At 45.1% G+C, this 25,925-nt stretch overlaps 1 protein-coding gene across 1 annotated transcript in view; it reads right to left on the bottom strand.

The window, feature by feature from the left end:
- The window catches only part of PCP4 (Purkinje cell protein 4), a 55,758-nt gene that overhangs the window by 14,550 nt on the left and 15,283 nt on the right, over positions 1 to 25,925 (bottom strand). Inside the window, exon 2 of the mRNA XM_004315362.4 lies at positions 14,631 to 14,682. Coding sequence (XP_004315410.1) covers positions 14,631 to 14,682 — 52 coding nt within the window. The remainder of the gene's footprint in view (positions 1 to 14,630; positions 14,683 to 25,925) is intronic.

Raw genomic sequence — 25,925 nt, 5'->3', positions numbered from 1 at the left:
GTAAAAAGAGAATAAGATCAAACACCCAAGGAAGCATAAAGTGATGCGATTTCTGGGCGAGGTAGCTCAATCCCACAGAGCATCTCAGATGCGGGAGGAAGAGCTCACAGTAGAGTTTGGGTTTTAGTTTTAAGCATTGTTTAATAATAACGTTCTGACGAGTAATCCCAAGAAGAAATGAATAAGACGTGCTTTCCCAGGTAAGTGGAAACGTGCTAAAGCCCCAGAGTCCTCTATTGGTTCAGGTGAAGAACACCTGGGAAGAATCCAGTCGTGGGCTGTGCTCGGTCCCACGAGCCCTGCTTAACCAGGGCTTTATGTGACCCTGTGACAGGAAAGCAAGGCCTTGAACTTTGTACGGAGACCATCTGGCCCCTCCCCCGCCATCCAGAAGTCCTTACAGACCAAAAATAAAGCAGAATATTTTTCTTACAAGAATTCCAAAAAGAAAACAATTTCCAGTGTCAGGCAACATAATCAAAAGAGTATTTAATTTTGAAATAAATTTTTAATAACACATAATTTTTCAAAAGACCAGCATGAAAATATTGTTCCTTGAAGCATTCTAATTATCAACGGAGGTAGTAGAAGCATTCCTGTCTGGATTAAAAATGGAAGCAGTGAAAAAATATCCATTTTTGGTGGCAGCAGCTCAAGGGAGCATTAAGTAGAGGCTGATGACAAGAAACTGATGAGAGAAACCAATTTAGATAGAATGCTAGGGGGAGAAAAAGTCTAACAGTCTAATGCTGGGGGGAGAAAAAGTCTAACCGTCTGCTCGAGAACAATGTGCTCCCAGAGCCATAGCATCTGTCCTTTCACTAAAGTCATTTTAAGCTGAACTGAAAATCTACACAGCAGGGACTTCTATTCTGCCAGCTGTGAATGGCCAGGGCAACCTAGAGGCTGCTTCCAGCCCAGATACGGAATTGGCAAGATTTTTGTTTTGTTTTGTTCACCTTTGAGGTGTGTGAACAGAAAAAGACTGAAAGACTGAACATCTTATCTGCAGCTCGCTCACAATGTCTTCAAAGACCCTACGCTAGCCTTCCCTACGCTAGCCTTCCCTACACTAATCTAGCTCATGATTTCAAAATTATAGCGCCGTTCCTGCACGCCTTGTTGTCATGTAAGATGTCAATGGGCTGGATTGATAGAAAATGCAAGTGAGACATTTTCCAGAAGTAGCTGCAACTCAATATTCAATTGCCATGGGGCTGGGGAGGGTACACCGCTGACAACCTCACATACCATTCCAATGATGCAGGGCAAATGGTGGCATTGCTTGGCCCACAAGGGAAATGGCTATAAAGTTTCAAAAGAAAATTGCAATACCTTCTGGCTGCAAAATCACAGTAACAATTTAATTTCAGGGGTCAAGGGAGCAGGTGTGCCCATTTTCGCCCTAGGAGGCCACCCACCTCTTTGTGTCCCTTTCATGCATGGACTCTTGTTGTCTACACCTGTCCTCGCCTGGAGGCCGGTCCCCAGCCGGGCAGCCTCGTTGTCAACCTGAATGAACACCACAGAAACATCCACGGAAATAAGCCACGTTCGGAAATGCAGTTTGTCCAGACAAAAGGCCGTATTTTTCCATTTTAACCCATTTTGTTGAAATAGTTAACGTTAGTTATCACATGTCCACAGCCAGTGACAATCTGATTCAGATTCTGTCCACTGTACTTTCTTTCCCCTCTACTACTTCCACCAAGAAATAGCATCTCATTTCTTCTTTGGACTCACTGGCAACATTCCCTCGATGTGTACAGAAAAGAGACAGACTCAGAATGTAGCCAAATTAGACAAGAGTCCAAAGAGAACATCGTCCCACAAAGAGGACATGGGGACCAAAAAAGTGAAATGCTTCACTGTGAATGAGCCGCCAGCAAATGGCCAAACCATAGAATGGCAGAGGGGCCAGAGACTCTGGGGATTCACCCTTCCCCCACCCGCTTCACGAGAAAACTGAGACACAGAAGGGGTGTTCAGGCCAGACCACGCCGCCGAGCAGGTTCAGAAGCTCTGCGATCAGGGGAATGGCTAAAAAGTAAAGAACCTTAAAAGCAATCGACTGAAAGGGGAAAAGCCCTGCAGAGGAGGCAGATGTGGTGTCAGCTCTTCCATGGATAGACCCAGCAAAAATTTGATGCTAAACATTTCTCTATTCCTTTTGAAATTCCTAGGAAACAATTACTGAGCGTGACTACCTGGGAGGAACATTTAGAGCAGCCAGAAAATGCAGTGTCATCTACAACAGGCATCGCCATGGGCTGTGTCTGATGACCCAGCTCATCTTTAAAGCTCACTATTAAAACAAGGTCTTTATGGGCTGGTGAGAAATTGAATTTTGGTGAGCGCACATCAATTCAAACTGCCAAGAGGTTCATGTTTGCCTTGAAATTCTGAAACCCCGAAACCCCAAAGCCCCAAAGCCTAAGGAAGGCCAGAGACAAGAAGCCTCATCTCACTGTGATGAGCACGATTAGTGATCACTGTGCTGTGGGAAATGGGCCCTGCCAGGTAGGATGCTTGGCTCTGTGAGCTGATTGTGATTGGACGAGTCTAAAGGGAGAGTGACTTCCCTCGCATCAGCACCAAAGCCACGAAAGCATCCCTCTGACATCCGAGGAGATTTTGCTTTCTAAATGAATGCCAGAGCACAGTTCAATTTTTCAATTATCTTCAGGGTCTGGGATGGGGGGAAGGATAGAGAGAAAAGAATGTGCTTTGGAAAGACTGAAGAAGCCACTTGCCAAGCACAGAAATAGAGCGAGCTTCCATTTCGCATAATCGTAAGTTCCTGGAAGGAGTGTTCTCATAAATACTGTGAGGAAGGCCACCTCGTCATCTGCCCATTTCCCATCCTTCCCCTGCGGCCCCCCAGGTCTGGCTCTGTCGAATCAATACATATTTCAGCTGATCATTGGTCGACTCAATTCTAGATCCCAACAGGAAGAAGGAAAGTGGCAGCTGGAACAGGACAGCTGTAGCAAGAACCCAAAAGCATCCCAGAGGGTTGATAAGAAGCATCTATTCTTTAGTTCGCTTTTTGAGAGAAAGGGGGTAATCTTCAAGAAAAATATAACTTTTTAATGTCTTATTAAATTAAATCTAGTAATATGCAAGTAATTGGCCTTCTCACTCATAAGTGGCAATTTCTGTAAATAATAATAATAAATATTCCTTCACCTTAATGCTGGAAAAAGTGAAGTCTATAAATAATTATCTTTTAAATTCAATGATCCCACAGTCTTGCTTCTTCCCTCTTAAAGTTTCAAAGTCTGGCTTATATTAAAGGGGCTCAAATCCTCATTTCTTTGGGAAATATCTTCACCATTGTGCCCGAAAGAACAATCTCCCTGGTTGTGTGGGGAAGGGGAGGGATGAAGATTTGGGTTCTGGTTTGTACTTAATTAAAAGAAAGAGATGGTCATTTCTCATATTCTTTTAAGCAGCTGATCTCACAGTCACAAGTTTGAAGTTTAATTCAAAGTTCTGGGACCCAGGAATCCAAGAGGGACCAAAATGAAAGCAAATCTGCTCTCTGATGCCTCCCCAGGACAGGGAAGGCAAAGGTTAGCATCTCTAATCGGCAGCGCTGGCTGGGAGAGCACGGTGCTGTCCATCCCAGATCAATACTCCTGCCCCAGGCCAGACGGAAGTTTGTCCAGGTCTCCCGGGGGACACCTGGCGTCCTGGCAGCCCCCCTTCTCCCACCTTTCTGGTGGCCAGGGTGGCTGGCTGAGTTACCCACTGACACAGTAGATCCCACATGCACACTGAAAGCAGTTTTTCTGGAAACTGGTGTGGCTTCCAGCCCCAGTTCACTGGAGGGGGCCTGGACATGCCCCATCCCTATTTGGGCCCTGGTGGCCCCAAACCCCAGGAGGCTGTAAGCTGCTGTCCTCTCCCTACTGTCCCAATAACCCTGACTTCAGGGGGGAACCAGGCCTGCTCTGCCCCCCACCCCCTTTTCTGGTTGGCCTCTCCATAAGGTTTCTCTTGAGACTGGACTGAGATGCGTCCAGCCTCACCCCCGTCCTGGCTGCATTCCCGGTAAGCACCCCCCATCTCTGGCCACCTCCCTTGACCCTTGAATGACACCTGAGTTGAGCTGGGAGGCTAAAACTGACTGTGTGAACACACATTAACCTTTACAGGGACAGCCTAATTGCTCTAAGAATGTCAAATATGTCATCGTTCCCAAAAGGTCTGACAGTTTTCCTTCTTTTAGAATTATTAAGCCAACCAACAACACCGCAGTTAAAATAAAAGGATGATATTGATGGACTGCTTTTCTTTTCTTTCCTTTTATTTTTGTCCTGAAACCAATCCAGAATTTGGGTACAAAAATCACTCCTACTCTGTCTTTGTAAAGCTGCAATCACTTACAGTATAACAGGCTACATTTTTAATTAGGGAAGACTGAGAAGGGCACGGGTGACCTGGCCCACAGCCCAGTCGGAGAAGTGCAGGGGTAAGATGCAAGGCAGTTCTCACCTCTCGCCCCTCCTGATTCACTCTCCACCCTTTCCCTAACCATTGTGCTGTGGCTTTGGTTGGATTCATCCCAAGGGTGGTCCTAGAGGCAATCAGAAGACAGACAGAACGAGATCTGGGTATCTATTCCCTTGCCTCCTTCCCTGCTAGGGTTGTCAGATACAATACAGACTGTTCAGTTCAATTTGAATTTCAGATAAACAACAAAAAACAAGTTTAGCATAAGTATGCTCCAAATATTCCATGGGATATACTTATACTTTTTTTTTTTTTTTTGCTTATCTGACATTGAAATTTAACTGGGCATTCTGTATTTTTATTTGCTGAATCTGGCAACCCTAGAAGTTTGCAAAATTGCCCGAGCCTTAGCTATGTCCTTCAGAAGACCACAGCCCCTGTCAGGCTGCTTCTGCACACAGCGCCCTCTCTGGATTCTGTTGCCTCCCTGCAGGCCCTGCGGTTTCTAGTCTGAGGTGTTACGCTGTTCTTTGTGGGCTTCCCTGAACCCTGCACGCACCTTTGCAAATGGTCCCTTGGTAGTTAACTCTCCTCGAATTACTCACATGGAAGGTGGCCTCTGGTTCCTCCCGGGACCATGACTGATACATTCGTTACTAAGGACATCCGACCTCACTCTCCCGGCATTGCTTTTCTAAAGTATCGCATCCCCAGCTCTGAGTACCATCTCCAACGTATATTAGGTGCTTAGCAAATATTTCCTGAATAAATGGATGAATGAATGAAGGAGCAAAACCAAGCTAGAGTCCAGAGTGTTTTGCAGCATCGCTTTTCTGGTTATTAAGGACCCAAAGGTCTGCATTCTGAAGGGATGCTATACTAACCGGCAAAGAAAATGATCCAGGATATACTTGAAGGAGGGCAGAGTGAGTGAAGGAGAAGCAACCGATGGGTTAGCAAAGATGAGTGGGTTACGTGAGTCCCAGTTAACTATTCCCGGGGAATGAATCACCCCAAATTAGCAGCTTAGGCACAAGATCTGAGTATTCTTTGCCCCCAGTTCTGTAGGTTGGCAAGCTCAGCTGAGCTCCTCTTGGACGGAGACGCCCACACGGTTGCAGCCAGAAGGCCCTGGGGCTGGGGTCACCCGAGGACCTTCACCCACACATCTGTCAGCCGGGTGGGGAGAGCTGGCACAGTCACTGGCTGGGTGGGCATCTCTCCAAATGGCTGCCCCACGAGCTAGCTGGGCTTCCTCACAGCATCATGGTTTAAGGTAGCAGGACTTCTTAAGTGGCAACTGGCTTCTCCCACAGCAAACGTTCCCAGAGAGAAAAAGCAGAAGCTGCCAGTTTCCTAAGGTCCCAGCCCGGACACTCACAGGCCTCCCCTCTGCTGTGTGCTATTGGCCTGAGGAGTCCCAGCTGTCCCAAAGCAGGAGGAGGGGATTTAGAACTCCCTCTCCAGCAGCCGAAGACCCTGTAGCCATCTCTAATCCTCTTCAAAGCCAGAACCCAAACCAGAAATCCTACAGAGTCACAACCAATATACAAAGTGATCCAGGAATATTCGCCAAGGCCATTAAAAGGTAAGGAAACATATAAAGAGAAGGGAAGTTTTGCACCCCTGACTTGGAGAATTAATTAGATGCAAATCAGTTCTCATACTAAAAAGTTCCCATTATCTATCTGCTGTGCTTAAACCAGGGTAGCAATTTAGAATGTGCTGGGAAAAAACATATTGTGAAATGAATGATACATATTGAATTGTTTTTAAAAAGGAGTTTGTCTGTGGCACCCCTCGGGCCAGCTGCACGGCAGGCAACGTGCGCAGGGACCCTCACTCAGAATAGCCAGGGCTGGACTGAATGATCTGCTTAATAATTTTTAAGAAGGATCCCATGCTTTCAATATTCCCTGGACCCTACAACTGATACAGCCAGCCCTGTCCTTTGCAGAGAGCCAAAGATGTAAAGAGGCAGCACTCAGAGAACAGCTGAGGATGAGCTTATAGAGGTTTGTCTTCTAGAGCCTGTGGCTGGGTGACACCGTGCCAACCTCGAGACAACCTCCACTGTGGTGATCCACGGCCTTTGTTCTCCTGCCTCCCCCCAAAGTGGGAGGCACCTGCCCTCTGTGAGGCAAAGCCACAGTGATGCTGCTGGTCTGCTAGACTAGCTTTTAGCGCAGGGCCAGCTAAACCCACTATCACATTTTGAAGTCACTCTTAAAAAGAGGATTCCAGATAAAGAAGATGTGAGATACACACACACACACACACACACACACACACACACACACAGTAGAATACTATTCATCCATAAAAAAGAATGAAATTTTGCCATTTGCAGCAACAGGGATGGACTTGGAGGGTGTTATGCTGAGTGAAATGAGTCAGACAGAGAAAGACAAATAAATACTCTATGATACCACTTATACATGGAATCTAAAAAATACAACAGACTAGCGAATGTAACAGAAAAGAAGTCACAGATATAGAGAACAAACTAGTGGTAACCAGTGGGGAGAGGAAGGGGGGAGGGGTAATATAGGGATAGGGGAGTAAGAGGTTCAAACTACTAGGTGTAAAAAAAGCTACAAGGGTATACTGTCCAACACGGGGAATACAGCCAACTTTTTCTAATAACTATAAATGGAGTATAACCTTTAAAAATGTCCATTGCTATTGTACACCTGTAACTTATATAATATTGTAGAGTAGTTATCCTTCAATTTAAAAGTTTTTTTAAAAGAGGACTCAGAGCCAGTCTGTCCTCAGCTTGCCAAAGTTAGTGAAAAGTGGTCACTTCCTGAGCACGAGGGGCTCACTTAGGAAAGAATAAAAAATTGTACTTGGAGTGAAATAGCACCATTTCTTGACTGAATCGTCTGAATTCAGGGCCAAATCATGGCAATTAATTAGGATTGATTGGAAACTCCAACTCGTTACTGATTAAGAATGTTGGACAAAACCAATCAGTCGTGTTGCGTGGATTTTACAGAAACACACAACAGTCCCCCGGGGATCACCCCACAATGACGTTCTAGAATCGCTGGCAGAGAACTTTCTGGTGAGACCCAGGGAGACTTCTGCCCTTGGGTCTGAGTGAGTTCTGAGGGTGCTCTAAGGATGCCAGGAGATGATCACAGAGACACGGAGATTTCCTTTTCCTGCACAACTCAGATAAGACAGCAGGTCCAGCCTAAGAGGAGGTCCAGTCTCTGAAGACAAATCAGCTCACTCTGTTGCTCAAAAGGATTTCTACATGCCTTTGTAATCACAGATACACCCACTGATAGGAACCCTACAAATTTCAACCATCTTAGCTCAGGCTGAAATGTAGCTCAGGCTGAAATTCTAGTTGTTTCTCTCTTCTGAAAAGCTGTTTGCTGTGCAAATTAATTCTATAAATAAAATTATGAATGTATCACCTACTTAAAAGAGCAAAACCTATTCAAGCACTTGAGACGCATTACGTCCATACAAATAACTGATAAGCAGAATAGGAAATATTCCTATCTCCTGATCGGGGCAAAGGATAGACGGATCATCATTTTCCTGGTACAAGCTACTTCATAGGCTTAAAAAGATCTTGAGTAGCAATTCTTTCAGCATAATTTATAACTTCATTATTTTCGCTAAAGCATATGGGCCTTCTCCATATGATACAAAATTCTATCTTCAGTTAGTCTAAAGCTGTAACATATAATCTCTAAAAGACAGGAAGAGAGGAGGGAAGGGAAGAGGAAATAAGGATAAGCCTACAAATTAGAATATCGCTTCAGTTTTTTAGTTTTGAAAATCAGCAGGGCTGTCCCTGTAATTAGCCTGTGATCACACCTCTTTGCCAGAGAACAGTTAAGTAAACTGATGAAAAGATGGTGCTGATGAGGCTACGGTTTCCAGCCTGGCCAAGGTGTAAGTCTGTTAACTTCCTTCAGTTCTATGGGCTCAGACCACAGCCCACCCCAGTGGCCAGTTTACACCCAAGACTCCCCGTCAAGGAGAACTCAGGAGAGAGCGAACTTGGGGACAGGCTGGTGTGTTTAGATGGCGGTCCAGATGATTTATGTGACCTTGGGGCCTATCACCTGACTTCTCAAGGAACTTGGCCTGACATCACCTCCCCTACCCACCTCCCAAGTCGGCCACGGAATCGGTTGTGTGTGAGAGCATTTTAAACTATGCAAGCTCCTAAAGACGTAGAGAATTATAACCAAGAGCAGGTAAAAGGCTCCATGTCTATTAACGATGCTTCAAGCATGTTTACTCCAAAGACACTGAATTAGAAGCATCGTGTTTGTCCAAGCACGTTACTAGCACGTTGACGTTATTATAACGCTCAGCCTGAAGGGGGAAAATCACCCCTGTAACTAAGATTGGCAGTAATAAATTCCCTGTCAGCACTAATCCCTAAAATAACCTTCACAAAGAATCGATTCACTTGTTGAACGATATTACCCATTGACCAGGTGTGTGTGGATACCCTGATTAAAAGCCAGGCTTCATAAGCAATTCCAGTTTCATTCCTTCCTCATCTGGATCAATATCAGAAGCAAACATGTGTATCCATATCTTCCTTCCGGAACAGAGATTCTTTAGAGAGTTCAGAGCCAATAGCACAAAGGGCACGTCCTGCTAATAGTATTTGGAAGCCGTGTTCGTATTTCATCCATTCTTGTTTCGAATTTTTTTTTCTGGTTACTTCAAATGCAGAAAAAGAAGGGGAGAAAGGGCCAAGCGACCCCCGACAGAGACCAGAACCGTTTGATTTTTCACCTCGAAAGCTCTGTGTGACTCGGGAATCAGGGCAGCACACACAATGCATCAGTCCAGGTGAATTCGAGACCTCATGCAGGTTTTAGCGCTCTAACAGGAAACCGGTTTAGAGCTTCTTGGCCTGGGAATCGTTGCACACCCTAGTGATCGATTACTTTAGGGGGGTGCTTTTCCCACAGCCAGATGCAGTCTCTGAAAGCTTAACCTGCACATTTCTGAGACCTGTGGCAGCTCAACATTCAAGGTTATCATTTTCCCTGTTTGAAGGGGCTTAGAGGCTCAGCGCGGTAAGTTTCCACATAACTCGTACTGAGATTCATGCAGAATTGGCATATTACATCCTCAGGGTGGAGGAGAGCTTCACAGCCCCCCGCCCCGGCTTCCAGAACCCTGAGCAGCCTGCAGAACCGACACACATCCAAATTCTCTCCATCCAGTCTCAGACTCTGATTTATCCCATCTGGTATTAGAAGCAGAACCGAGCCATGTGTCCACCGCAGGCAGTTACAGGAGATGATCCCTCCATGGCCTTTCTGGAAATTGCATTTCCCCCCTTGCCTTCCATCCTAACCTCCCTGGGCCCAGGGAACCAGACCAGCCCGGCAGCACCTCCTGCCAGAACTGAACTTCTCTCTTGGGTGTGGTAGTAAACACACAGTAAGTCCCCTTCTGTTCCCGGCCTCAAAGCAGTCCCTTTCTACTCCAAGCTGATCTTCCATCCTTGCACACAAGACCTTGCCCCACACACTTCCACAGACCAAGGGGAGGTGATAGACTAAATGAACCCCCAGACAATCTGCCCAAGTCGATGCATAGGCATAGAAAGGTCATCAAGAATACCACAGGGAAAAAAATGGGGCGTCTGCTGCGCGCTCTGGAGCCAAAGGGGGAAAGGGGGTGGGCAGTGTGTAAAGTGCTTTGGGAATAACTATTTGAATTTTATTTCTTATTTGAAAAGTCAGGCTCAGATAAGTGCTAGTGTATCTCTCTGCCTATGAATGCAGGTCCTTCTGAATCAATCTCTCTCTACCTACTTGATAGCAGAAAAACAAAATTACTCTGTGTGTGTGTGTGTGTGTGTGTGTGTGTGTTCCCTCAAATCCAAAGGTGAGATAAACTTAAATGTGTATGATTTTTAGTTTTATTCAAAGAAAGGAGAGGAGAGTACCCAGTACAACAATATTTGATCTTATTCATTGTTAGTAATTGTATAATCATATCAAAGCAAACCAAACCTTAGGTGCTCCTAGCATAATCCCACACCTACTAGAAATTTCTCAAGCCATGACCTCTTTTCCAAAGAAGAAGCACCTATTCAAGTTGTGCTGAGTTTTTGCTCGGCTACTCACATCTCAAAGAAACTACAATGGCGGTGAGCCCCATGGTATTTCAGAACGATACCTTCCTTCTGGGCATTTACCTACAGCCTGGATTGGGTGGCGGGGGGATTCTCTTATCAAACTCAGATATGTCCACATGCCTCTCACCTCCAAAGACAGACTTTTGGAAACAAATATATCACAGTTCACTAAGTCAAAAGAAATCCATTCCAGTTTTAGAAATTCAATTTAGCTTCGGTAAGCCTCCAAGCTCTGAAAGTAAGCTCCACCAGAAGTTTATTACTTATAATCTTTCCTTCGGATTGGAAGTCTCCCAGCAACCACTCTACTTCCAGTATTTTCCTATTTTTGTAGGTCAATAAAGGAATTTAACTCTTAGAGTCTCTCTGAAAGATGACTATCAAGATATAAATCAAGAGACCCAGTGAAATTATTGTCTTACAAAAAAATCTTTTGATTGTGTCCAAACTGGTGACGACTGGTGAATAATCTAGATTCAGATGGTAGTGTCTGTATTTATAAACATGTTTGAATTTAATGTAGCAGATGAACTGTAACCGGAGGTCTGAACTGTTGTTTCACTCAAGTAGGGCATTATATCTAGAAACAAATTAAGTCCTTAGCCTAAACTACTCAAATCATAAGGGTACTTTGTTCATATAGGAATGAAAATCCCTGAACCAACAAGATCCTAATGAATTTATTTTTTAAATTAAAACATAATACAACCCTAATATTTCTGAAAAAAAAATGTCTTCACGCTGCAGGTGAGATGAGGAACATCCGGATTTGCTGGGTTGTGTATCCAGAAGTTGGTGTCCTGGAGAATAAGGACAATTTCAGGGTTGTTCTGGATAGTACGGGGTGGATATATGTCAAATACCACGGCAAAAACAACAGCGATACAAAAATAAATCTTAAAAGAATCCAGACCCCCAGCCAATGGCTCTTTTGAGATAATACTCAATATAATAAAATTTCAGCAGAGCCCAAGCCTTTAGATCCCGCTGGGGTTTTAATGTAGCTGACTTGTGTCTTCTCTGATCCAATTTAGAATTTCAAGTCATCCATAATTCACTACCATAGCCTTCATTGCTTTGTGTTACAGATCTCAAATAAATTTATAATATTTGAAATAAGAACACTTTGGCTTGTAGTCAACTAACAAAATTGAGGGATGTTCGTTTTGCAATGAATTGACTACTATCCCCACCTTATAACAGTTTGATAGCCTACGCCTTATATTTCTGCTCTCATGGGTCCCTGTTCCTTCCGCATGTGTAGGCAGCTTCATTTGTATTAATAGGAAATATACATTAGATAAAAGATCTCTCTAGATACCCGTGATGACAGAGTAAAATCATCTGAATTTCAATGGAATGTAATATTAGGTTAAAACAGAAATTCCGAGATGATCGTCTCATATTATGAATTTAAGAATAAGGAATTACACAACTTAGATTTTTAGGAAAACATACTTTAGACCATTTCTAGAAATCTTTACCCCAATCTTCGTTGGGTTGTTATTGACTTTTGTCTTTGTCCATCTTTAGAGGCAAAAGCACAAACTTAATATTATAATAAAATACCATGTACGTATATCACACATGAGCAGTTTTATCTGAAATTAAGACAGAACATGTTAATAGCAATTTGAATGTATACAGCACCTTTATTTTATAGCTATCAAATAATCTCTAACTTTTTCTATTCAAAAATGAATATCCTCTAATATCTAGAATTACATAAAGAAAAGTTTTATCCGTAGCACCTTGAATATTTTTCTTTCTATTAACTTTTATACCTCCAGAAAAGGCACACGCAATTTTCACTAGAGTGGATCAATTTTTATCTGAAGGAAATTTCATGCCTTAGAATAGCAGAAAGTAGTGTCTTCTATAACAGCTGGTAATTCCCTCTGGTGCAAAGCAGAGCATGTAGACTTGCTTTGAAGGACCCGTGGATGCCAGGGGAAAACAGCGCTGCTGATGTATCAAGCACAAAGGACCTAGTCTTGCCTTGGTCGCCTCTCTGCTTGATCTCAGACTCCATAACTCCTGTATGACCTGGGAGTTACCTAGAGCAGCAGTTCTCAAAGTGTGGATGAGGTACCCTGGGGGCACTTCCTTCCTTTGAGGGAACCCACAAAATCAAAATTATTTTTTAATGGTACTAAGGTATTAGTAGCTTTTTAAATTTTCATCTGCTCATAGGTGCACATAGAAAATTCCCATAGAATTTTCTAGAGGCTACACAACACGTGATATTACAACAGATTGAATGGAGAAGCAGCCATCTTCCATGAAGCCAGACATGAAAGTGATTTGCAAAAATACAAAACTCTTCCACTACATTTTTTTTTTCTGTCTTGGAAAATATCATCACTTTTTATTTTTTAAATGTTATTTATGTTAACATGTCATAGGTTTGTCACTTTATTTTTAATGAATGAATAAGTAAACCCTTTAACAAGTTCTCCATTTTAATTTCTAATGTGGGAACCATCAATAGATATAGCCAACAAAAATGGAAGCTCTTAGGGGTCTTTAAGAATTTTTAAGAATGGAAAGAAGTTGTGAGAGGAAAATGCTTGAGAACTGCTGCACAAGGGCATCTCTGAGAAGCCTTTTGACTCTAAATTCAATGATTCCAAGGTTGGCAGATTCCATGGCTGTGAACTCCAATGATGAGACGGATATGAATCTGTGAACCCAGCAAACTGGGAAGCACCCGTGTGGCCGTCCTTCCTTCTCTGTTTGAGCAGCTCTCATTTTGCTCCTCTCTGCTTCCTGACCTCCTTGTTAATAACCCACCCCCACCACAGCCCACACAGAGAAGATGAGAAACGCCGTGGGCATCGTGAAAGGCTTATGAAAGAATTTATTTCCTCCCCCACCCTCCTCAATCCCCCAGGTCTGATCAGGACATTCTTGGGCACCAATCCCTCTGCTTATTAATATAATGACCATTTCATCCCAGCGCTCACCACCACACAGACCCTGTCCAGTACGACGGTGCCAAACAGGCAGCTGAGTCAGCAAGGCCCCAGATGAGCGCACCACAGAGGAAGAGTCTAGTACCTTAGTCTTGTTCAGGCCGCACTCAGACTCATGACTGAGGACCCTAAGTTGTTTTCAGGGCTCTAAGGAATTTTTACAGCTGGTTTTTGAGATTGGCATTATCCACAATTGGACGGACACCAGCCTAAATTCCATCCAGCAGGAAGCAGGAGTAGTTTTCCGTAAAAAGTGTGTTCATTTTGTAACTAAGAAAAAGTAGGAACACCCAGAACCTAACCCCACCAGAACCATAACTAACCCTCGGCACTTACTTGGCGACTTTTCATTATGACCAGTCACCCTCTATCACAACCGCTAAAGCTGGGGAGCTGGGCTTCCTCCCAGCTCTGTCTCTTTCCAAGTCCACACTCTTCCCATTCCTGGCCATATCCCAGCTCTTCTGCTCCCTCCCAGTCTGTTTCCCCATCCATAAAATTTAATGATCATTCCTACAATTTAAGGCTGAGGTGGAGACTGGAATCAAGGAGGCAAGTACTCTGGTCTCTGCTAGTTATTGTTATCTGCTGGTGAATCCCTGGGGTGACACTGAGCCAGGACCTCCCCCGGTCCAGCACCGCGCTCTGTGTACGAGGGAGAGAGAAGCGAGTTTTAACCCTCCTTTCCTGTGAAGTTGAGCCCTTCACAGTTTTCAAAGCGCTTCTCTCATGTGATCTCATTTTATCCTCACACCAACTCGGACGATTCTCACCAACCCTAATGAAGAAAACAGAGAACGATATTTGCATTGTAACCATGTTGCCCAAAATGGGAGTCCTCCTTTGGGAGGGAAAGTGTTCTCATCACTGCATTTAGCTCAGTTTTCTTTGTAAAACCAGACCACGGTGCTTACTTTGAGTTGCTAAAATCCACTCCAAACCAAAGTGCAGACGTACATAGTAGCCGATCAGGATGGAAGTTATGATCCGCACCTGCCATATGCCCAAGGCTACAGACGGGAAAAAAGTAAGTAGTTGGACTATTCATGGGGTCTTACCATTTTCACCAGATGTCTTGTCTTTTCCATTGGTTGCCCCAGCTCCTTGTCGCTAAAGGCATTATAAAAAAAAAAGAAAGAAATTGTTATCAGACACTTTCAGGATTATTTTCGTCTCTCTTATTGCTTCAAATACCTCTTGCATTCATTATATCAAGTTCTATGTTACTTTAGCTCAGATGGTTAAAGCATGATGCTCGTGAGACCTGGGAAAGATCAGCCCGTGAAAGGATGTACCGGAACGTCACAGACCACCACCCCACCGGACCAGATCCACTGCTCTGTGCATGCAGTCACTAGTCACTAGTCACAAGGAAACCAGAGAGGAGACTGTTGATGGATCAGAACAGCACCAAAAATACGAGGGAAACAGCCAAGAGTTCGTGCCAGCCACGAGATCAGAGCTGTCCCTTTTTGTCAACCATTACACTGCTATAGTTTTGTTCCAATCACTATGTTCAATGCCTCATCTTCAAATAAATTGGAATCAACTAAAAAATCTTATGTCAATAGAGTTTCTCCTATTGTTGAGTTATTTTTCTGTCCGTGTTTATAACAGTTGATAACAGCTGTGTGTTTTCATTTTACCAGGTCGACCAAAAGTATGAATATATTATGGTTAGTCTTGAACCTTTGGGCATGATTCTCTGGATATGCGGTCTGGGGAGCTATGTGCACTGTATTGTATATGCAAACGTATAAGCATGTTTCCTTGAGGCTTACCCAGCGACTGTCTTTAATTAACATGATGTTTGGAATTGTTCTAGTCCTTAGAGAGAGAAGTATTTCATTAATCCAATTTTCTGGTCATTATCAGAAAACATGCTTCGAGTTGAAAAAAAATAAAGTGATTGTAAAGTCTCTAAATTTCAGGTGAAGAAAATGAGGCCAGGCAGGGAGCCTGATTTGTCCAAGGTCATGTAGCTAATTGGATGGAAGTTACCACTGGAGACTGGACTTCCTTGCCAAGGTCAGTGTGTTTCAGGAATTGTCATCGTTATGTAACTATCTGATGGGATCATGGAAAGAGAGGCAAGGCGCTGACCAAGGAGAAAATCAATATAGATGACTTCCACCAGGGATAAGTGTGCCCTTAAAATTTATATTTGGGTCCAAGACTTCAGCCTAAAAACAATATTAAAAAAAAAATCATCAGTTCCCAATACTGCTCAGGGTTGTCATGAGAAATTCCCAGGTCCTTGGCCAACACTTGATTAACAGAAGCCGGATCATCTGGGAAAATCTTGCTTTCAAGTTCTGATTAGTGTAAATAAACAGGGTGAATGAATGATATAGACTTATGTGAACAAAATTAGCCACCCCTGTGTACGCTTAGTACCTGGTACATTTGATAACTCGAGAGAGAGGCAAAGCCAAGCCTCCCGTTTATTTCCAACCCCACCACACACATGCCGCGCACGCGTGTGCACACACACACACACGCGCGGGCGCGCGCCACACACACACCCCATCTCAGTCAACAAGAAGCTCAAACTCCCACCCACGGGGGAGTTCACGGGGTCACGGGGGTGCTCTGCCTCGTCCTGCGAAGAAAAACCACCTTTCTCTAGCAGGAAGTGGAAGGAAAGGCTAGATAAGTGTGGGTTCTTTCTTCATATTTCACTTGAAAGTTCTTGAATTTTCAGAATCCAGACCTGCCCATGTTCCCGCGGAGGAAGAAGGCTGCATCTGGCCAAGCATCAACTGATCGTCAATAAACTCCACTGAGCTCCCCACGTCATGGCATCATTATCTAAAATCTCAACCTGTAATACACATCATCTTGATTTAAACCAAATTACACCTTTCTTAAATACAGTTGATTTGCAAGTAAAAGTGCCACTTTCTTCTTGCCTGTACTTATTCTGTCTCCTCTTTTTAAACACAAAGCTGGTAAGTTCGCTGCTCTATGGAAATCTGATCACCATCGTGAAAGATCAAGCTAGAGGCACAGCAGCCACCCCTGGGGGCTGAACCGCTCCAGGGTTTAACCCCTCCAGCCTTCCTCACATAATTCATAGACGACTCAGAAAACAAAGTGAATTCCACGGAATAAAAGGACAGGGTTTTAGAGTTGAATAAAGTCAAATTCAATGGCATAGAAGTACAAAATAGGTGCACACCCAGCCCCACTGTCTTTAAATACCTTAAACACTGACATTTTTCAAATGTTGTGAATACGTCGTTCCATAAAAGATCACCTTTTAGAAACCTAAAGAACACCAAGATGAAGTGTGCACAGGGGAGAAGAGGGGTTCATTTTTAAGGATTTCTAAGATAGGGGTTTTGGGTCAGGTCGTATATGATGAAGGTAAAATGAAGCTGATAGATGTCATAAGGAGATGGTGTCTCGGATCAGAAAATGATCCTGACAAAAAAAAAGTAGTCTTTGAAAGCACCTCATTTCAGAATTCTTTGAGACCTGGAGACATTTTTAAGGCAAGGCTGAGAGCAGTGGGGGAACATCCAATAGCTTTCCCGTTCCTGGGGTCTACAGCAGTCAACACACGTGATCACGTGATTTTTTTTTATCACCAGGTGAGGTGGCTGAAATTCCCTTGAATCTGTACCTGGAGAGGGTCTGAGTCAGGCTGGATGTCGAGGTGCTAAAGTCAGACATGCCCCAAGTGGTCCTGGGCATCAGTGAATTCTGACGGCATCCCTAACCAGGTAGGTAGCACCGCTGTCCTCATCAGCATCACCCTACACATCGTATCCCCCGGCACAGAGGACTTGCTCAAGGTCACACAGCAGGGAGGTGGCAAAGCCTGAGCTCCAACCCAGAAGCACTGGCTCCAGAGTTGCCCTGGGAACCACTGAGCCTGTGCCTCCCCCAATATCCTCCTGAGACCCCACCCCAGCAGGTGGGGAGATTTCCACATGGAGGGAAAGAAGACAGCACCACAGAGAAAAATAACTTAAGAGAAAATGCATCACCATTAAAACCCCCTCCTTCTATCTCGCGCCCATTTCACCATCAGGAAATGCTAGGTCCCCATCTAAGGACACGGCCCAAGAAGTTAACATGACACACAGCATCAGAGTCGCCTTCTTCTGCAGCACAAGCTGGAGGCTTGCATGATGCTGGGGTGTCTGCAGAGCGGTTGTGAGGTGATGTGAGGGATTAAGGCAGAACAACGGCCGGGAGAGGTCTTCTCTGGGTCCTCAGCCCTTAAACCCTCACCTGGCAACTCCCACGGGTCTCGGGAGGGAGGTTTCCTTCCTCGGTGATGTTAACTAATACAAGGATAGCATTACAGAGTCTAATAAAAACCCCAATTAAAAGGAGCCCAGGGCTTCCCTGGTGGCGCAGTGGTTGAGAGTCCGCCTGCCGATGCAGGGGACACGGGTTCGTGCCCCGGTCCGGGAAGATCCCACATGCCGCGGAGCGGCTGGGCCCGTGAGCCATGGCCGCTGAGCCTGCGCGTCCGGAGCCTGTGCTCTGCAACAGGAGAGGCCACAACAGTGAGAGGCCCGCGTACCGAAAAAAAAAAGAAAAAAAAGTATGATTTTAAATCATGCTTTTAAATCATGACAAGTATGACTTTTGAAGTCATTTTTCCTGACAGCTCCCTTGCACCAAAGGCTACAGGAAAATAACAAGGAACATGTCTTAGTTTGGTCAGTTTGGTTTCTCAGAGAGCAGAGCCTGAGGCAAGAGCCGTTAGTGCTACAACTCAGCTGGGGAGGGAGGTGCCAGCAATGAGGCGGGAGTGGGGGAGTGGGGCCCAGACAGCCCACGCGAGGACTCGTCATCCCTCTGGCGCCGCCAGGCGCACCCAGACCCCGAGCCTGCGCCCTCCGGCAATGCTTGAACTGTGTCCCGGGATCCACCAGCTCCCATCTTGCACTGACCCAAGACATGCGCCACAGAACTTAATTCCTAATGCTTCTAGTCTGGGCCGTGTCTCCAACCTGGCATCTGCTCGGGAAAAAGGAGGACGCCCTGGGGAAGGAGGTGGGGACGCACGGTGTGGGCAGGAGGTGACACGTTGTCACTTCAGACCTGCCTGAAGTCTGCGGAGCCCACGCCAGCCGGCCACCCACAGGGGCCTCAAGTGACACGAGAGAGGTGCCTCACTCACATATCAATTTGGCTGGGTGGCTCTTTTCCACCAAGTTGCAAAGTCACGGACGGTCCTTTCATATTAGATGCTTCGCTAGTGGAAGAGGCCATGCCTATTTTCTGGCACGTAGGCGGCTTCAGATCTATTTCCTCCTATACTTTGAGCTCAGAGTGGACATTACAGTGTGTCTGACCCCTTTGGTGCTACACGTAGAGGCCGTGCACACATCAGGAATACTTGTCTCAACGATGCCGGCTTGAATAGGAAGCATGCTGGTGTCCTGCCCATCACAGACAGTCTCAAACACAAGCCTGCTGCGTGTCCATCCCAAGCCTCCATATGCTGTCACCTCTCAGTCCTCTACTCTTCCTTGTGAAATCCATCACAAAACCTGAGTTCTTGGAGTAATCACCAGTGGGTTAGGAGAGAGAGGCATTCGCCTTGGGCACAGAATTTAAGAGGGCCCCGAGAAACCCATTAATCAGGACAAACGCTGTCTGGGGTCACTTATATGTGCAATCTGGGGTTGGGGGTCATAGGAGCTGAGAGAAGGATGGTGGCTGCCAGGGGCTGGGCGGGGGAAACAGGAGACACGGGTAAAACGGTACAAACCGAGTTATGAGGAAGGTCTGAGTGTCCAATGCATACCACGCTGACTGTCGTTGATAGCACTCTGTTATAAAATTGAAATTTGCCAAGAGTGTGAAACTTAAGAGCTCTCACCAAAAAAAAACAGAAAGGTAAATATGTGAGGTGATGGATGTGGAAATTAACTCGATGGTGGGAATCCTTTCATAACATACATATATGTCAAATTATCCGGTTGTACACTTTCAGTATGTTACAATTTCATTTGTCCATTATACTTCAATAAAGCTGAAAAAAGGCAAATAATATCTTAATGCAATATTTTAGAAAGTCAAAAGTACTGCAAAGAGTCATAAAGAAAATAGCAACATTGTACACAAAGACGGGTAGCTCGTACCACTGAAATTCCCTCAGGCTCCTGTGCAGCGCTACCATGGACTGGCCACATGTTTCCCCAAAGCAAGTAAAAGATTCAAGAAGTCAAGTCATTTCAAGGATTTAGAAAATTGTTCTAATACGGCGTTAGAAACTTTTCATCCGCAGCTTTCTCACGGGCTGTGACTGTGAGTCATGAATCTGTGCTGTCATTCTGTGGGTTTTGTTTTTTTGGGGTTTTTTTGCGGTACGCGGGCCTCTCACTGTTGTGGCCTCTCCCGTTGCGGAGCACAGGCTCCGGACGCGCAGGCTCAGCGGCCATGGCTCACGGGCCCAGCCGCTCTGCGGCATGTGGGATCTTCCCAGACCGGGGCATGAACCCGCGTCCCCTGCATCGGCAGGCGGACTCTCAACCGCTGCGCCACCAGGGAAGCCCTGTGGGTTTTTATTATACGATTTCTAGAATACTGCCATGGAGGGTCTCATCTTTCATACTTTGCCATTGATACCCATAAAACTGGGTATGCCAGTCATATGTCGCACAGGACACGGAATCACAAAAACCTGCTTCCTCATTAATGCAAACTGAGAACCCTGGACAGATTATGTCTACTTGGGAAATCATTCAGCCAGTATATATTGTTTTCATCTTTAGGATAAGACACAAGTTCCCATGAAAAGATATTTATTTTTCATTCTAGAAGGTTGGAAAGAATGAAATATGAAATGAATTCCAGCAGGTGAAATTTGGGGCACAACGGACAGTCCAAGAATATTTTCTGAATCTATACCTATTAAGTGGATAAACCTGTCTTCACTCTAGAACTTGGCTGGGTGCTTAATTTGGTGCAATGTGATAGAGGGTGACCAGTTCCAAAGGCCCCTTAGAGTTGGGGAACGAAGTGCCTTCTGAAGCAGTAAGGGTCCCCGTTCATCCCCAGGGTCCCCAGGGTCCCCCCAAGTCTCCACCCCTTCTTCCTCCATCTTCCCAAGCAACTCGCCCATTGTGCCACAAAATTCTGGAACGAGCTCTCCCTAGGCATGCATTTGCTTTGACAACACTGGAGAAAAGACGACAACCCTCATGGAGCCAGGTCCACAGGGGACAAAGGACAGAGGGACCCACAGAAGCCTTTGACTCACAGAGGCATTTCTTCTCAGTCCTGTTATCCAGCCATCAGGGGAGGGAAGTGAATGGGCTTCTCAGAGTCCTGGGGTCAGCCTGTCACTGGGGCTGCATTAGGAAATTTCCCCAGTTAGAGGACTCTGGTGTCTCCCAGGCTAAGAAATGAAAGATTCTTTTCAAAAGCAGATTATCAAAATTAGGTACATTCACCAATGCACAAAACCATGGGCAGTGAAGGTCACGGATTTAGCGTCAGACAGAGGCCCGGAAGCAACCCGGGGGTGACGCGCTCCTGGACTAACAATTTACTTTTCCTTCTATGAGGCAGGCACTGGGCCGGGCCCTGAGGGTCCCCAGGAGAAGGGAACGTCCTCTGACTTTGCTTGGCTCACAACCTAGAGGGACAGAGACTAAACCAACCATCTCATATGGTGGGTAAGAGCTTGACCAAAGATGACCAAGATCAGGGGCACGGAAAAGGGTCCCCAACTCACACTGGGGTGGGTGAGGGCAAGGGGGGTTCCACATCTTGTGGAGGACCATGAGTCCCAGCGACCCCACCAGCTGGGCATGGCTGGGGAAATCCCTTATCGAGTCTCTGTTCCCTCCTGAGAAGGAAAGATGCTAACCTCTGGCTTCTGCTGTCACAGGTAGGGACCTGACATGCAGCAAGTGTGCTCTCCCCATCTGTCCATCAGTGAAGGAGTTTTCCAGTAGAGGCACTATTTATTGGGCAATATCAAGTGGATGGCATCTCTGTATCAAGGGAAAGGAAAATACATGTTTCAAGGCATCTTTTAACCTTTTCCCCTCTGTCCCCAACATCTGGCCTCTGCTGGACTCTGTCTACCAAGGAGTTGCAGAGATTTGGCAAAAGAGGGAAAGAAAAGTCCATCCCATCCTCAGGGTGGCTTGGAAGCTCTCGTTTAGCAAGTGCTACTTCACACCGTCTATCCCCCGATGATGCATTTCCTCTGAAGTTATTTTTCTGTGTGGCACTGTTTTCCTTTTGTGCTGTTGCATCCTGATATTCAGACTGCTAATGGGTTCAGGGATCCTGGAGCCCCTGAAATAGCAGCATCGTGACAAGCAGAGCCTAAGATGGGTCATAAATAAGAGGAAAAACACCTCTCTGCATGTCTGGCGTAGAAGGGACACAGGGACCGTGACGGCTCAGATACTGCATATTCTTACCAGGGTCAATATCCTTCACAGGAGAGATGACAAGATGCAGAACCAGCCCCAAAGATCTCAGCCCACCCTTCTGAGGTGTTTTTTGATCACTGTGTTTATAAAGAAACAAAAAAGGCATGTTCCTATGGTATTATATTAAGGCGTGTTTCTACGGCATTACATATAATGTTTTATTGACGAAAGATCGTGAGTGTCTTAGATGAAATATCAGATTTTAAATGGACAGAGATGGGAAATCACAGCGATCGTGCAGTGAAATAAGATAAACAGCTGGGTCAGCCAGCAGGTAGCTGACGGTGCTCAGAGCCACCACAGTCATTAAACCAGTGGCTTCTCAGTGACTCCAAAGGCACACCATGAAAGGCCCCTTCCAAATCAAGGGCGCTGCATCTGTCTGAAGAGCAGAAGAGTCTTTTCTGCCAGCATTTTGTGATAAGGACAGAATTGATTTAATTTCTTGCCACCAGTATTTTAAAATCATCTATATTTCTCCTGGTAACATTCCAAAAACTGAGTATTCAAAAAATCCACTAATTTAATCCCTAAAGGTGTAGAAACCAATTTCAGAAGAGAACTTCAGCTGCAGGGTTTCAAAGAAAGTCAAAAGGTTGGTTAAAAAGAAAATGACAGGATCTTGCATGACAAACGCATTAACCTTCATTATTCCTCCTAATTCTTCCGCCCCCTGCTTTCACCTCTGAAAGACAAATAATTCCGCCTTAAATACTGTATTCAGCTTCTAGCATTTTCATCCTGACCTTTATGGTAAAAAGATCCCTCATTTTTAGGGATTGGTGGTTTGCCTTATTGAAATTTGCTTTATACTTTATCCTATAGCCATATATTTTAAATTAGTACTTTCTACCCTTAAAAATCTCCTCTGTGCCCATCTTCTTTTCCAAGAAAAGAAAATTTTGGAAAATAAACACACAAGGAGGAAAGCAAAAAACTACTTATAATCCAACTATTCAGAGTTAATCTAGGTAATCTTCCTTGAAATATTCCAGAGTATTTGCTTCCCATTTTTTTCTGTGTGGACATACATAAATATAGCCTCCGTTTTATAAAAATGTCATATACCACACATACAATTTCACAACAGGTAAAGGTTGCAATTTAAAGAATAGTTGCTATGTAACGGCTTCTGTATGGGATCCTCTAATTTCATAGATGCGATGATGAGTTCTATGAGTTCATCGTGGGATGAGTTCATGTCCTATTAAATTCATTTGCAGTAAATACCTCTAACTTTTCAAATCCACGTACCTCAAATATGCCAATAAAATCACTTTGCTTCATTTATTCAACTTAGCTCAACGAAGAGTCACGATGACATGTGTTGCTGTCAATTCTCCTTGAAAATGAAAGGCATGGAAGGTTCCAAATGGTCTTTGAAATTGGGTGGAAGGCACCACCACATTTGCAGTGTTATTTGTTGAATTGTGTGTCCCCAGAATTGGAGCCCTAACCCCCAGAACCTCAGAAAGTGGCTTGATTGGGAGATCGGGTCCTTACAGAGGTGATCAAGTTAAAGTGAGGTCATTAAGACAGGCCTTAATCCAATAGGCTGGTGTCCTTATAAAAAGGGGAAATTTGGACACAGACATGCATAGAGGGAGGACAGTATGATGAGACAAAGGGAGAAGATGTCATCTACAAGCCAAGGACAGAAACCCAGAGCAGATTCTCCTTCACAGCCCTCAGCAAAAACCAACCCTGCTGATAACCTTGAGCTCGGACTCGTGGCCTCCAGGACCAAGAGAGAATATACTTCTACGGTTTAAGGCAGCTGGTCTGTGGGATTTGTTACAGCAGTCCTGGCAAACGAATAATGCAAATAAGCAGCACGTCAGAGAACAGAGTCCTCCACTTGGGCTGAACTCCAGATGCACATAGAAGAAAGCTCTGCACTGGCCTTGCCCCGCATGCCCTGGACCCTGGTCCCAGAGAGCACAGGGGCGTCCTCCTTCCGCATCACTTTGGGTGCCTGCTCTCCATGGGTGTGCCATTCTGTGGGAGGGGGCTGAATTCCCTCCTGAACCCCGAAGTGCACGGAGGCAGGATGCTGTCTCGGGCTCGAAAGAAGGTAAGTGTTCTCTTTAAACCACACGGCATGACCCAGAATCAGCCCAGAGCCAGGGCTTTCCCAGCTGCATCACGGACGTCCTTGTCTGCAGCCACACGGGTGCAGACAGTGATGCAGGGCAGAGCGACGGCAGAGGGGCCCTGCTGGCTGGAAGCTCCTCGCTGGTTTCTGCGTGGTCACAGGAGCCTGGCCAGAGCCAGGCCCCACGAGTGGGATCAGGTAGCGATGCTGAGCGTCAGTTTAAGGACCAGGACAGACACCCAAACGGAGACTGCGCTGAGGCTGCTGTGCAGAAGCTGAGCACCCCCTACTTCACAGCATACCCTGTCTGCTCTGTGAGACCCTGGAGTGATTGACAAGGACCCGATTGTCACCCCTCCCTGGTCATTTTTTTTTACATTTCTAATACATCAGCTCTCAACTGTAAAGCACCATTTGGAAATTGTTGCAATATACGATTTAAATTATTTTCAACTATGTGATCGTGCTATTCTCTAGACACTGTAAACACCTTGCATAACCAGTTGGGCTTACTTTTATTTAAGGTGTGATACTGAAGAACCTGGGTTCTGGGGCTAAGAGTAGAGCCAGGGGACTGACTCCAAAGGGAAACAAAAGAACTTCTGGGAGTCTGATAGTCTATATAGTCTGATAGTCTATATCGCAAGTGTAAGACTGTAAACATGTCAAAACTCATCCACTGTACAACTTTAAAAAGGGTAATTTTACTATATATAAATTATACCTTAATAAACCTGACTTTAAAAAAAAGAAAAGAAAGAGAGCCCTGGAATCAGGCTGTCCAGGCTCTCCAGCCCTGTCACTTAGCAGCTGTGTGACCCTGCTCACAACACTTAACTTCTCTGAGCCTCAGTTTCTGCTTCTATAAAATGGGCGTAACAATACACCGACCTCATCAGGTTGTGAGAATTCAATGAGATAAAAATAGTCACATTACCTAGATGTGGTCCCTGGAAAAAAGTCAGACTGCCAAGTAATGGTAAAAGAGACTTGGAAAACAAATGCCTCCTTCTTTTCCATCGTATTCAACTTGCAGTAAGTTAAGGGAACGGAGGCATACGGGGCTCAGCAGTTTGAGGAAAGAGGAAACCCAGCTCTCAAATGTGGCTGAAGGACCCTGAACAAGTGATTTCATTCAGCTGCTTCTTGACCTGCTCAGTTTCTTCTTCGTGGAGAATTAAAATAAATACGATTAAATTAAGCATGTATTTCACATGGCTATGATGAGAATCCAAAGACAGACTATTGGTCTGCATGTTCATTTTTTTTCATAAACTATGCAGCCTCTGCCTGTTAGTTGTTGTTACTTTCACTTGAAGTTCCCTGGGCCTCTGTTTCTGCTGTGGATGCATTTGTGTGTTTGGTATAAATCACTGATTTATTTTCTTTTTAGAAAGAGAAGATGCAGGAGGAGGGTAGACGATGACCAGAGAAGGAAGGTGGAAGGACTCTGGAAGGACCTAGTGACCCCCTTACATCGTGTGTGCCTCTCACCCAATCGGCAGACTCTCCCCAAGTCTGAGCTTGAATAAAAGGACGTGGGGGTCCATATACAGCCACAGTCAACTCAACCTGCCTGGGCCATCTTTGGAAGCCCCAAGGATCTGTAAGATGCTAGAACAGGGCTCCAGGACCCTGCAGACAGCTCTCTCTCCGTAATTCACTCTGTCTCGGTGTCCCGATTTATTTTCACACGTTTAACTAGCTTCATAAACTCTTGCCTGGACACTCCTCCTAAGAAAAAGCCAAAGCTCGGTCCCTGTACGTTGACTTGTTGTGACGGAGCGCAGACGTTGACTCAGCCCCTTTCGCTACTCCGTGGGCTTCTCCGAAAGGGG

Source organism: Tursiops truncatus, chromosome 4 (assembly GCF_011762595.2).
Source record: "Tursiops truncatus isolate mTurTru1 chromosome 4, mTurTru1.mat.Y, whole genome shotgun sequence".
Lineage (NCBI taxonomy): Eukaryota > Metazoa > Chordata > Mammalia > Artiodactyla > Delphinidae > Tursiops > Tursiops truncatus.
This window is presented reverse-complemented; position numbering and strand designations above follow the sequence as displayed.